At 40.9% G+C, this 14,421-nt stretch overlaps 1 protein-coding gene across 3 annotated transcripts in view; it reads right to left on the bottom strand.

Annotated features, from left to right (window-relative positions):
- LOC146649398 (carboxyl-terminal PDZ ligand of neuronal nitric oxide synthase protein-like) overlaps window positions 1-14,421 on the bottom strand; it is a 247,081-nt gene that overhangs the window by 83,843 nt on the left and 148,817 nt on the right. For 2 of the 3 annotated variants that reach the window (XM_085387095.1, XM_085387094.1), the window contains exon 7: window positions 8,876-9,093. In XM_085387095.1, coding sequence (XP_085243221.1) covers window positions 8,876-9,093 — 218 coding nt within the window. The remainder of the gene's footprint in view (window positions 1-8,875; window positions 9,094-14,421) is intronic. The other variant, XM_085387096.1, reaches the window with a different exon arrangement.

Genomic DNA, 14,421 nt, shown 5'->3' with positions numbered 1-14,421 from the left:
GGGCGATCGGCGGTAGCTCGTTAACGGAGATTTGCCGTGTTGTGGCGTTAAGGTCATTTCAACGAGATTAACCTGAAAGCACTAGTGGGAACACGACGAATATGACTGCACATTTACGCCGACATCATCCTAGTGCAAAGACAAAAACAACAAGCATGCTACTAACTTTAGCCGAGTCATTTAGACAGCTGTTAGCACAGGATTCTCCTTATGCTGCTGAGAATATAGCCCAGAAGAAGCGGATAGTATAGCTTTTATTTTGGAAAGAGACATTTCTCTGTAATAAACTCTCTTTTCCAAAGATGAGTGATTCCTCAATCAGATACAGGGCTTGCAATATCGCTAGCCCGACGTCCCGGAGCTAGCGATTTTTCCAGTCGGGCTACCAAAATCTATCTCTGCCCTGCCCGTCGGGCTATTGTAGGAAAAATATATGTCAATGCTTTTGCATTCTTTCGGAAATGTAGCTGGGTAATTATGTCATTGGCATCGGTGAGCCACTGTCAATATGTGACATATTGAAATCGCGTTTGAATTTGCGCTTGTTTTTTTGCTTTCACTTTGCAATCGTGAAAGCAAAATCACTCACAGCACTGATCTGTGAGTGATGATAATTTGTGCACCAATTCCTCTGACATCGTCTTATTAATCGTTAGCTTACTATGCAAACATGACAAGTGAAATCTCCCGCAGCAAGCTTAAACATGTGAGAGGTTGATCGCGCAGAGAATCGCTGAGCTTATGTGAGTGCGTGTAAAAGCATTTCAGTTCTGCTGAGCCAAATAAGACAGGTCAGGGTGAAGAAGTGACAGCCAAAGAAAAGCTTACCACAAAACGGAGAAGTTATGACAAATCAGACTATAAGGCAAAAAGAAAGTGCAGCTTTATGGTTTCATGGACAAAAGAATTTCTGTGGCTGCAATATGACGAGCTAAATAACCAGGGCTGCACATAAGTGGTCCGCAGGTGCGCATTCGCTGTCAAAATAAAAAACACGCACAAGGGTTAGGGTTAAATTTAAAAACTGTACATTTGAGTTAAAATATATATTTATAATTTTAATAAATGACAAATTAAGAAGGCATGAACATTTTTTTTGTATCGAAAAAATATCGAACCGTGACACCAAAGTATCGAACCGAACCGAACCGTGAATTTTGTGTATCGTTGCACCCCTAGTTGTTAGCTACTAGCTCCGTGGGAATCACTTTGTTCGTATAAATTAATAAATCGCAATGAATGAAAAATGACAAAACACTCTGGTTCCTTGAATACATAAATAACTGAGTGGTGGCTTAAGACTTTTGCGCAGTGTTGCATCTTTTATCCCTACGCTGGTTTTTCACTCCAGGAAGTGCAGACTGCATACTTGAGGGATATTAACCCTTTAAGACCTACCATAGAACCAAGTCCGCCAGAGCTTATATTATATTTTTACATGCTGTGGAGCCATTTTTGGGAGCATTTCAAGTTGATATACATCAATACAACCATTATAGCCCAAACTTTAATAATATGTCTGCATTAGGTGCATAGTAATTACATAAATTGCAAAAAAGTGCAATAAACTACAAAAAAATTGAAAATCGTTTTTGTTTTTTTTAACATATATTTCTAGTTAGAGAAATTTAAGAGGCTTATCCCTCAAAACTGTAAATAAAAAAAAGTTGCACAAACTAGTTTCCCACCACAGGAAATTTATTTTAAGTGTCTTCATAGTTTTATTTTTGAAATACACCAATCTTTATATATTGCAGGAAAAACGAAAATAAATATTATAGTGCAAATTTGCAAAATAACAGCATATGCATCAAAATAAACTATTTCCAGCAGTGCAATATGAGTCCTAAGCATCCCAGAAACGACACAGAAAGTCATAAATTCAAACATAACTTTTAAAAACACAAGTATAGGCTCATAAGGCCCCGATCGTAATAAAACTACATTTCCGCAAAATGACGTCACTTCCGGTTTCGGGCAGGTCATGGCGGACATGCGGCAGTTCACGCTGATGGACGTAGGAAGTGTTACAAACAGCTGATCGGATCGGCGAAGCGTGTTTCTGGAATATTATGTTTTTGTTGCTGCAAGCGCTTTTTATGCAGTTTTTGCAAAGCTATATGTGGAAGGAAACTGTGACCTAGGACAAGCTGATGGCATAAGATGTAAGTGCAACTCCTCCGGTTTCATATGCAAAAAAAATTATTGTGCTAGCTTACGTGGTTGCAGTGCTACCGGGATTTAAAAATACTTACGCAAAATGGAGCGTGTCCGCTCCGACCGGCTTTAAAGGGTTAATATTGCCAAAAGTCAAGCAAAGCTCTGTATAAACATTTTCCCTAATGTTGATTTTTCAATTATTTTGGGAAAGTTTATTCTCCTTACAACGGTTTGTATATTTATTTATTGATAAAGTTTAAATTTAGGGCTGGATCAGGCAACCCTGAATGCTCCATTAGTTATGTGGCAATAGGTCTAGGCTGTTGAGGGCTTCACTCACCTCTTTTCACTCTCTATGCCTTATATACCACTCTGCATTTTCTCAGTGTGTCTTTTGCCTCCCTCCTTTAACTCCAATCAATTGCAGCAGATGGCCGCCCCTCCCTAAGCCTGTTTCTGCTGGAGGTTTATTCCTGTTAAAAGGGAGATTTTCCTCCCCACTGTTGCCAAACGCTTGCTCATAGAGGGTTGCCTGATTGTTGGATTTGGATCTATTGCTGTAGGGTCTTTACCTTATAATATAAAGTGTCTCGATGAAACTATTGTTACTTTGGTGGCATATAAATAAAACTGAAATGAATTATTTTGCGTATTATTGCTTCTAATTTTCCTCAATTAAAAAAGAAAGTATGATCTAAACAAATACTGGATTGATATGTTGGTATTTAGTCTCCTGTGTTTAGGCCATGAGATTTTCCACGGTTCCTGGTTGGCTCGAGCTGGAATTAATCAAGAAAGTGGAGGCAGCTGGCCACTGTGTCTAGGATCTATAAAACCTGCCTCCTCCTTGTAGCAGCTCACTCTTCTGACACAATTTTCTTTTCTATTTGAGTTTTGATTTTTTATATAGTTGGATTTGAGTTCACCAGGCAGATTGCTTTTCTGCCACTCTCATTTCCAAGCCTGAATTTTTGTTGCATTTGATAAAAGAAAAACGTATTGCTGCTAAATTAAACTTAATTTTGGTTATTCCCTCGTGTCTTTCTTTTATTTGTTGTGATCCCAAAGCCAGACTGTAATAACTGTAAAGCTGATAACAAGGGAAATATAGGAGGAAAAAAAACCCAAACAATCAGCACATTCAACTTTTAACTGATTTTAGTGACTTCAGATCAAGGAAAATAAAATCACATCCAACTAAACACAGACTCTGCCTCTCACCCACTGGGCACCATAGCTTGTGAGTGGGAAGCCTGTCTAATGATTCAACAACGTTAGGCCATATTAGAGCTTAAAACAAAATAAAAAAAGTCATGAAGGACAGCGGAAAAAAGGAGAGGACAGAAAGTGATTTGTCAGTGGAGTGATGTCTATAGCATTACTCTCATAAAGCATTTACACCTACCTGACAGCATCTGAAAGTAGGCCAGATGCAAAACCTCTATCAGTGCATTTGTTTTAAAGTCACACTTTAAAGCTCGTCAATGTAAACGTACGTTTTATTCATTCACTGGTGGAACTCTTATGCAAACTACTGAACAAATGGGCTCGGCAACTTCACTTTTAATTGGTATAAGAGTGATCGCAGCCAGTACGAGATGCACCATGAGAGCTTGGATGCTGGTAGTTTTCCACCCAATGACCTGTGGAATCACCTGCTGTTTGAAAGTGGTTTTGCACACTTAACCTCTGGGCGAACAGAGGACACCACAAATACTTGTAATCGGTCTCCTACAGCAAAAAGAAAATTCAATGACATCACCAGGAAACCCCTGAGATTTTGTAGTCACAAGGAGAGTGGTGTCCTATTTTTACTCTACTTGACTGATCCATTAGATAAGCATTTACACAAGAGGAGCCAGAAATATGTAAAGCACACTTTTGTCTCTCCATTGCACCCAGTGACTTTGTAATTTGCCTTGGATTAATACTTTTTGTGATCCCTGAGGCAAGCCCTTTAAATGAAGACGTCCTGACTCAACCCCATGGACCGAAAGCCTAAGGTAGGATTGATGCGTGCTCTCCGAGTCTTCTGGGATCATTTGAACACAGGCAGCCGAGGGATTTGTCAGTCTAATGGGAGCTGACAGGAAGAGAATGAACTTTAACACTCGCAGACTGCTTTCCCTTTCATGAGCTTCCAAAGAAACCCTGTAGTGAATCAAATCCCTTTCCTCAGGGACACGCACACACAGAGACACACACACGCGCACACATGTGTCACGTGTCAGAAAAAATGCATATATATATATATATATATATATATATATATATATATATATATATATATATTAATACGCACACTACATGAACACACGACAATGTGTCACGCACACAGACATTCGCTCCCTCCAGTGACCTGAGAATAGAGGTCACTGCCGAGAGCTCGTTGTTTCAGTGATTTCACGCCATGTTGCTTTCAATCAGGAGCTGTAATGAAGGGTCTCATAACTAACGTTAATGGGACCCAAGGACTGTTAACCAGATGAATAGCTTGGTTTTATAACTCTGATTTAGCATCTGGCATCTCTTCACGTGGTGTGTTAACAGGTATGTTTCGGTGCGCCTGAAGCCTGAGGTGACATAACACTCTTGTGTGGGTCTTGATGAGACGTTTACTTAACGCTGGCCTGGAGTGTTGCCTAGGAGCTCATCTGTTTCACTATTTAGCATTGACTGAAGATGAATAAGGAACAGCCTGGTTACCCGGAGTTAAGCACAGCCCTGAGCGTTTTATGAGATCTGATGAAAAAAAGACCATCAAGAAATTAAAAAGATATATAAACAAAAACTATACTCCAAATCAGTCGGGGTGAATATGACCGTCTGAGCATCAGAGGGAATAAATAATGCAACTCTTTAATTTGCTAAGTAGCAGAAATGTTTGGCAAATGTTGCAACTTTGTCCCAAAAACTGGCAACTCTTCAGGCCACAGCCTTTCACTCAAGAGCACTCAGTAATAAATCTTGGTGCATTGTTTTATTCAGGCTAGACAACAGCAGTCTGTTCATGACTCTTATTAACATTCTTTTTAGAAAATGAACACTAGCCTGAATAAAGCTTACAGAAAGGCGAAAACAGTAGCCTGTCTGGAGAGCCTGTTCTCCTTCCCAGGGTGTTAAATGCTGCTGTTTTGCCAGGGTATGCATGTCAGTGGTATGCACAAAGTCCTACAGCACAGCAAAAGTAAAAACGAACATCTCCACAGAGCTCTACGTTGTCCTGTGAAAAAGGAGAAAGTATACTTTGACTCCTTCTATAAGAATTTAAGCAAGTAGGTAGCTGCCAGGTGCTGCTATTCAAATGTACTTTATTAACTGCACATCTGTCTGTGTGAGCACCTCTACAGAAGGAGTTTAATGTACTTTATATACTTTAATGTCAGGTACACGTCAGTAGTGTATGTGCCAGCAAGTTCACTCTGAGATCAGAGAAACTGCAACAAACCCAACAGCTACATTACAGACTCTATAAGCCTCAGTTGGCATTTTAGTCCCAGTACAACACAAAAGACTGAACAAGTCTTCTCTCTAAAAAAGACGATGGCAGCACAACTCAGGTTTCCAAAATTGCATCTTAACAAACCACAAGACTTCTTTAAGAATGCCCTTTGGACAAAGAAAACCAAACTGGAGATGTTTGGCCCTAAATTCAGGTCTTTTAGAGTGAAGGGCCCAGTTCTGAAGACCTTCTATGACTCTGTGGTGGCCTCAGCCATCTTTTACGGTGTGGTCTGCTGGGGCGGCAACATCTCTGCCGGAGACAGGAAGAGAACAGACTGATCAGAAGGGCCAGCTCTGTTCTAGGATGCCCTCTGGATCCAGTGGAGGTGGTGAGTGACAGGAGAATGGTGGCTAAGCTGTCATCCCTGTTGGACAACATCTCCCACCCCATGCAGGAGACTCTGACAGCACTGAGCAGCTCCTTCAGTGGCAGGCTGCGGCACCCACGGTGTGGGACGGAGAGATTTTGCAGGTCTTTCCTCCCCATTGCTGTCAGACTCCACAACAAAGACTTCAACTGATCAAACACACACATCCACACATGTGCAATAACACTAAGTGCAATACTCTTTTCTGGCATCGTTGTATTATACTCAATTGTATATAACATTTGTATTCTATTTTATTCGATTGTATATAGTATTTTATTTTATTCTATTCTATTGTGTACAGTATCTCATAGATATATTATTCCAGTGTTTTTTCTCTAATTTTTCTATGCAACTTGCACTGTCCACTGCTGTAACAAAACAAATTTCCCACACGTGGGACTAATAAAGGTTATCTTATCTTATCTTGTCTTAACCGTCAGCACCACATTTAAGAAAAGCTAAATGCATGACATCAGCACAGTCCTACCAGCAGTCAAACAGAGTTGCAGAGGGGTGATAGTTTGGGCTTGTTTTGCAGCCACAGGATCTGGACACCTTGCACTTGTTTAGCTCACCGCAAACTCTGTATACCAAAGTATTGTCCAACAGCTAAAACTTGGCTAAAGTTGAATCATGCAAAAGGAAAATGCAACAGAATCACTGAAGAATTCAAGAATTGAGATGTTGCAAGAGCCCAGTAAAAGTCCAAACTCCAATCTGACTGTAACGTGGGACACTAATGGAGCTGTGCAACACTAAATGCCCACAACTACCAAGGAACTGTAGCAATGCTGTCAAGAAGTATGGACCCAAATTCCTCCACAAAGATGTGAGAGACTGATAAAGTTATACAAAAAAACCCCCACTATAGCTTAAAGTTAGGATTGACTTCTGTATGACTTATCTGTAACTGTGACAATGTTTTACAGGTTCAAAAGAATGAATATAGAAAGTAACAAATAAAAGCAGTCCAGGCTTTTCTGCTATACTTGTCCACTCACTACTGAGCAAAGCCAGGCTATGGGAAGCTATAAATAATAAAAACGTAATAAAATTATTACAATGCACCGCTGTTGCCAACTTGATATGGAGCCCTAGGTCTTGAGCCAAACAGTAGCATAATAAACATCACCCTGCACCCCATCTCTGCCCTCATCACGTAGAGTTTCCCTCCCACTGCCTCCTCTATCAAAAACACAATTACACCCCTGCATACAACTGTAAATCCAGTAAAAAACAGTTACTATGCTGCTCTGCCAGCAGGCCAAACAACCATGCTCTCACACCTTCCGACAGGCCAGACAGCCTTTCTCTGGTTATAGATAGATGCTAGTGGTGAGTTTTCACAGGCCAGAGAGCAGATGGTCTGACTGAGCAGTATCAAATCTCTAATACTACAAGGCCATGCAAAGACGTGAACTGGCCATCTTTGCGCTCAGTTGCCAACACACTGCTAACAGCTCCTGAAAGAAACCAAGTAGTGGGAGCTACTTTCTTAACAGTCATGCCATACACAAGCACAGAGCTGGTGTAACATTGATTTTAGTGGAGTTTACTACATGCATTTATCTTCAAATGAAAATGAAAACTTTATGATTTCTCAAGTAAATCTTACATTAAAGAAAGCCTTCGAGAAATCTGTATAAAGTCTAAATCTAAACATAAACCGGTCCGTGGCGCAAAAAAGGTTGGGGAACGCTGACATAGGGGCAAAGGTCATGTTTCATAAAGCAAGGCATAAAAAAAACTACTTACATTTAAAAAATATATATTTTACAACTTAAAGTGTCCATTTGGTTTCTGCTGATGGCTCAGTTTGAATATTGGAACATTAGAATAAAAGCAGGACAGCAACCGTCCTAGATCTATGAAAAAAAATGGAGGTTGGCAGTTGAGTGCATTGAATATTTTCACATTTGACAACTGATTTCAAGCAGCTGTGGTGGCTAAATGACTGAGTGTACGACACCCTCGACCACTTTTGATCGTCACGTAGTAACACAGTTAGCACCTAGCTGAAAGCGACCTGCCTCCATGCAGTCGTGGCCCGACACAGATAGTCCTGCAGCTACTCTCAGAATTGCTAAAGGTTTGCAAAATAACTGCTGTCTAATTTGCAAACACAGATTGCCAACACTTTACAATCAATCAGAGTGTGCCAAACAACTCGTCTGCAACTCATCACTTTGCAATCAGCGACTTGAATCAACTGGTTGGCAACTTCGTATATTTTTTATAAAGCAAAGTGAGCGTCTTTCTTTGTACGTAGATGGCAACAGATTTGTAAAAGTCAAGTGCTGCATTATCACAAACAGATTGCATGTAATTGTAACTTGACCACATTCGATCACAAACTAATAGCAGACTGACTGTGTCATTTATCACTGCTTTGATGCACCAAAGTTGCTTTGAAGATGGCAGCTGTTTGCATGTGGTTGTGGCCTTTGTCCCTGTCTTTGAAACAACAAGAGTGTGAGTTCATTGCATGCAGTACAGTGGCAATAATCTTGGTACTGATGTGGTCTCCAACCACTAATTGCTCTGCAACTTTACCATAACTAGTTTGACTCTCCTGGTCACGTTGGGCTTTTCTGTTTGGGATCTTTTGTAAAAGAGCCTTCCTGCCACCTCGTACATGTGTGAGATTAATTGTTGATTCCAAAACAGACACGGATGTGCAGTAGATAAAGTGCTTCAAATTTAGAGAATAAAGTGACTAGAAAAGCGCTAAAGGCCTGTCCATTTGCCAACTGTAATGCCAAGCTGCTGCCACACATACAGAGAACATACATGAACCTTGGCAACCACATTGCCTATCTGTACACACAGTGTTTGCCTACCTTGTTTTCTGAGAGGTTCACATCTGTTGTCTTGGCTGTGGCGTCCAGGTCAGTCACTCCTCTGTTGAGGTTCAGATCCTCTGCTGCTAGCGCCTGGCTCACCTCCTCGGCATCAATGTCGGTCTCTTCAGCGACGGTCGCCGTCTTCTCTGCACCTGTTAGCTCCCGAACTGAGCCCAGGAAAGTACATACACACACAGGTGGATAAGCACGCACACCTGCACACACACACACACATGTAGGCGTGAGCATGTACGCACACACACATGGGTGGACAAACATAAAAGCGTTTAAGAGAAAAGTTTCCACACAGCCACAGTATGCTAAATAGTTGACAATTTTTTTTTATTGCCACACAGATGTCAAATTTAATGTCAATTTAAAATAAATGTACTGTTGGGAGCACACTCTGGCTTCCATTTAGTGTTCCTGTTGCTGTTAATTTATTTCCAATACAGAAATCAGTGGTGGTTTCTGAGTTTTTACAAAGCAGATATTAACTGTGATGATCAACAAAATTGCTTCCTGTGACACAAAATCAAAACAGCTGCTGTTCACAGCCAGCCCTCCCACTCTTCTGCTTGTGGCCCCATCGCTTTTAATCAAAATTTTAATGGAGATATCCATTTTCCTTTTATTTGGTAAAGACTACTTTTGTTGCTGTTAATAGTTCCAGCAATCCAAACATGTTAATTTAGTAAAAACACTGTTGAAAGCTGCCACAGTTTATGAGAGATCGATGCACTGAAAGACATTTTTAAAAAGTACCATTAAAGTCAATTAAAAAAGCAGAAATATGTTGATTTAACTTGATATTTGCCAGCAATGATTTCTCAGTTATGAGATTCCTCCTGCCTTCAGATATTTCCTCTGTAGAACTTTGTCACAGTCACTGAAACACTTCCTCCCAGTACCTGGAATGTCTTCACCCAATTCAATGTGAACCTTGTAACCAAGGAAAGCCTGTGTTTCCATATTTTATTCCATAAAACTGCACAACTGCACTGCACTTGAAAACTGCCCACAAAACAAAATTGCATTTGTTTTCTAGCTGTTAAAAATACACTTGACTGGCATAGGGGCTGCACTCCCTTCACTGGCAAAACTATATCAGCTGGCAAATCCATCTGCCCACCACTGGCTATCACGAAATAAAGCGAATAAGCATGAATATAAGAATATATAGTGGAAATACACTCACTTTCATCTATTCACCTGCTCGTTAACACAAATATCAAATCATCCAATCACATGGCAGCAACTCAATGCATTTAGGTATGTAGGCATGGTCTAGATGACTTGCTGAGGTTAAAACAGAGCATCAGAATGGGAAAGAAAATGTGTTATGGTTGATGGTACTGGTCTGAGTATTTCAGAAAGTGGCGATCTACTGGGATTTTCTCACACAACAATCTCTAGGGTTACAAAGAATGGTGTGAAAAGGAAGTATCAAGTTCTTTCCGAGCTCGTTGCAACCAGTCTATTCAATTCAATTCGATTCAGTGACAGGATAAAATCTGCACTGTATGTTCCTGGTATGCAGAAGAATGCATGTCTGAATCAAACATTAAAGCAGATGGGCTCCAGCAGCAGAAGACCACACAGGGTGTCACTTCTCTCAGCTCGTTTTCCCCTCTTGTGCACCCAGCTATTAATCCTCTCCTCCCCCTCCACTCAAACCTCCTCTCCAATAGTTTGGAAGGAGCACAGCTTGTCATCTCCAATACTTACCATTCAAAACCTGCTGCCAGTACTACTCTCACCTTTTCCTCCATTACACCTCGTAATACTCACCCTTTCTACTCAACTGGCAAAGCTCTGCTGCCCGGTGTTTACCCGTGCTCTCTGCTACTGACATAATTTCCCCCTGTTGTCTTTGCTTCCCAGTTCAGCCTCAACTCTTTCCAGATGACTTTGTTATTGTTAATTACACTGAGAGAAGAAAAGAGCTAAGCTCCTTTGCGGGGAGACTGTTGCAAATTGAGAAATGGTGCATACATGGGCCTGGGTGGGAGCCATTTACAAATGACTAAAGAGAGCAAGCGTTATACGTCTTGGATAAATGATTACATACAGCAACACTTCCTCTTGGAATGTGTGACCCTGGTATGATGAATATGGCATAACTATTATTTCAAGCACTTTATAAAGGTTTAGCAAAGTAGATTTCCCCGAAGTTTATAATTCAAATGAAAAGTGATATGTAAAATTAGCCACCTGTGCATGTTACACTGCAGGCTCTACACAGATTCACTGCAGAAGTCCAAATTAAGCTTTAGGCTCAAACCACGGCTCATATAAGAAAGTCAGCCGCCAGCTGCCTTCAGCCTCAGTGCCCACCCATGTCCACTGTGGGTGCAGACGGTGGTGACAAGAGGCCCAGGTGGCAGAGGCCTCCAGTGCCTCGGCAGAAGTGCAAGTAAGGGAAGGGCAGGGTTGACCTGAGGGAAGGGGGAAGTGAACCCTTCTTTGTCTCCAAAACGCTGAGGGAAGCCTGGAGACAACACTGTGGGCAACCATTAATTAGACTCATCTGCATGGAAACTTATATGCAGTGAATATTTTTCTGATTAGTACAGGGAACGGGGGGGTTATAAAAATGTAATCAGATTCAGTAATTTACCTTGTTTAAGCTACTGGAATATTCTAAATCTTTTAAAACCAAAGTAGCAGCAGCAGCAGTGGTTCATTACTCTATAAGTGAGTGTGAATTGAAAGAGAAGGGGAAGAAAACTGTGGAATCACTAGCGCTTCAATTCACTGCTAAAATGACCAAAATTACTTTGAGCTTTTACTGTTTCTTAGTTGAAAAAAGGGTTAAACAGGTATAAATGAACTGGAAGCAGGTGCAGTTGTGTTGCTTTTTGTCACTCCATGAATAAAATAGTCAAAAATCACACTGACTGAATCAAAATAACTTGCTCAAATAAACAGTTTTTGTTTTGTGTGCTTTTAAACTGTAGCTAAAAAAGTTATCATATAGCCCGTGGGCTTTTTACCCAGCACACTTAGCATTCACTGACTATCTAGTTACTGCTGAATGGATATTCACGCCTGTGGCTCTGTTATAACTCATGCTAAATTGAACTGTAATGACACTGGCATTTGTTATCATTCAGTGGGCTTCGTTAGATCCAGTTCCAAGGTTGGAAGCTGACTTTACAAAGTTCTTTGTTGTTTATATTACTCAGTCTGGGTTGGACAACTCCTCTGAAACAGTACAGAAACATTGCCGCACACTTTCTTCTCTTCCTTTTCTTCCTTCTTGTGACTCCCTGCTGTTCAACCCAGTTCTCCATCCCCTCTCCTCTTTTCTAATCTACATTTGGTCTTTCTTCTTCCTTTCATCCTCCTCCTGAGTTTATTTTCCCCTCTAACATCATTTCCTCTTCCTCATCTCAACTAGACATGCCTTCCTCCAGCACACTATCTCCCCCTTTTTTTCCTCCCCTCTCCTCTCATTGCCATGATAATTAGTTCTTCAGATAAGCACATTGGCTGTGCGTGACGGCGCTTGTGTTATTTAACACACCGTGACAGTGAGTGCGTGTGTACAGACCTCTCCTTGTATGCATGTGAGGTCCTCTTTACAATGTGTGTGCGATGCACAGTTAGAGCGTGTGGGTGATCTCCGGGCTCATCAGCATGTGAAAACGAGCTCGTCTTTGGAGGGCTGGAGGGGAATCTGCAAATAACATATCCCTGCCCGGTGTAGATCAGGGCAGGGAGGACGACCAGCAGCTGGCCGCTGTAAGATCTGGAACAATGGTGTAAAAGAGCTGCATTTGATGACTCCTTGTCTTGTCCTCTCAGGACCCCACTGAGAGCCACGTGTCCCCGGGCTGCCACACAACCCAAGCCGTCCAGACATCAGGCAGCGGATAAAAGTAGCTCAGCCCACCAGTGTTGTTGTGCCGTTTCTCTGTGTTGACTCATCCATGATATTCGCTCTAGCATACCATTCTCCTTTTTTCCAGTTTGGGCACAATACAGGCAGGAATCTCATCTACAGCACATCTACAGCTGTGTATGTGCAGTGCGTCTCCAGTACAACCTGTTAGTGCAGTCTGAGGACACATGACTATGCGAAGTGTGTAGGTGTTTGTGGGCACTGGGGAATGTGCTGACAGCCCTTCAGATTTTGCTTTACTTTTAGGACTTCCACAATGGAACTGATGACACTTCTTTCCCATTTTGCTTAGGGCATTAAAAACATACTTTTTAGGATTACAATCTGATAGAACAAGTGCTAATGGACTCTCACTGGTTCTTCCCGAGACTCTTTCCTATCTCAAGGTTAAAACTGAAACTGACAACACAACGTTAGACAAGTTAGAAAAGCCGATAACCTGGGTATCAACTCAATGATTGGCAACATCTCCATTTTTCAGCATGACAATGAGCCCAAACACAACTAATATGGTATAAACCCAATGGTCTTCATGTACTAATATGTACATTCTTACACAGTGTAAAAATAAACACGTATGCTATACTACTGTCCAATTAATGAAATGTGACCGGCCTATTTTGTTCCTACATTTGTTAATAAACGAGAACAGTTCTGAAGCAACAGTCTCGTATAATCACCATACTCTTCCACCCACATTTCTCTTTCTAAGGAAATGCCTCCAGGTGAACAGAGAAAGCGGTGACGCTACTGTACTTCTAAGGCAAGAAAGCAGCAGAAAGTCCAGCTGAAGAAATTAAAACAGTTATGTCCAAAGGCTCCTTTCTCATTTACTATGTGTTAATAGACCTCTTTGCATTGACTCATTACTTGTAATTAATCTCCGTCTCTCTTCCACAGCATGTCTTTCATCTTGTTTTCCTTCTCTCACCCCAACCGTTCGTGGCAGATCGTCGCCCCTCCCTGAGCCTGTTTCTGCCGGAGGTTTCTTCCTGTTAAAAGGGAGTTTTTCCTTCCCACTGTCACCAAAGTGCTTGCTCATAGGGGGTCATATGATTGTTGGGTCTTTCTCTGCGTGTATTATTGTGGGGTCTACCTTACAAAATAAACCACCTTGAAGCGACTGCTTTTGTGATTTGGCGCTGTATAAATAAAACTGAACTAGCTGAAATTATAGAAGTTTTTAATATGGTTTCCTCTGAGACACCCACCGTGGCTCAAATAAAGGAAATAAATTTGGACATCAAAAGAGATCAGAAACTCAGGGCAGACTGGAATAATGCGACGACATTAGCCTGTTGCATCCAGCAACGATATGTCATTTTTAATGAAAGATACGATAATTTAAGAGACGACAAAGAACACAGGTTCAAATTAAAAGCCTACACCTTTCAATTGAATCTTCTGTTTTCTTTATATTAAATGTAATAATTCTTTTATAATTTAAAATTCAACTATAATTTTTAGCATTAATAACAATAATAAGGATAATAATACTTCATTTGCTTGTCCATATGGTCAGAGACACTTAAATTTGTTTGTACAAACAAATTCAGATACAAATATTATAAATGGCTGATGAATGATGATGATGATGAATGTTCATACGCGTAGGTTACACACAGATTTGTGCTTA

Source organism: Rhamphochromis longiceps, linkage group LG17 (assembly GCF_057381845.1).
Source record: "Rhamphochromis longiceps isolate RC_006_pf linkage group LG17, R_longiceps_female_GT1.1, whole genome shotgun sequence".
NCBI lineage: Eukaryota > Metazoa > Chordata > Actinopteri > Cichliformes > Cichlidae > Rhamphochromis > Rhamphochromis longiceps.
This window is presented reverse-complemented; position numbering and strand designations above follow the sequence as displayed.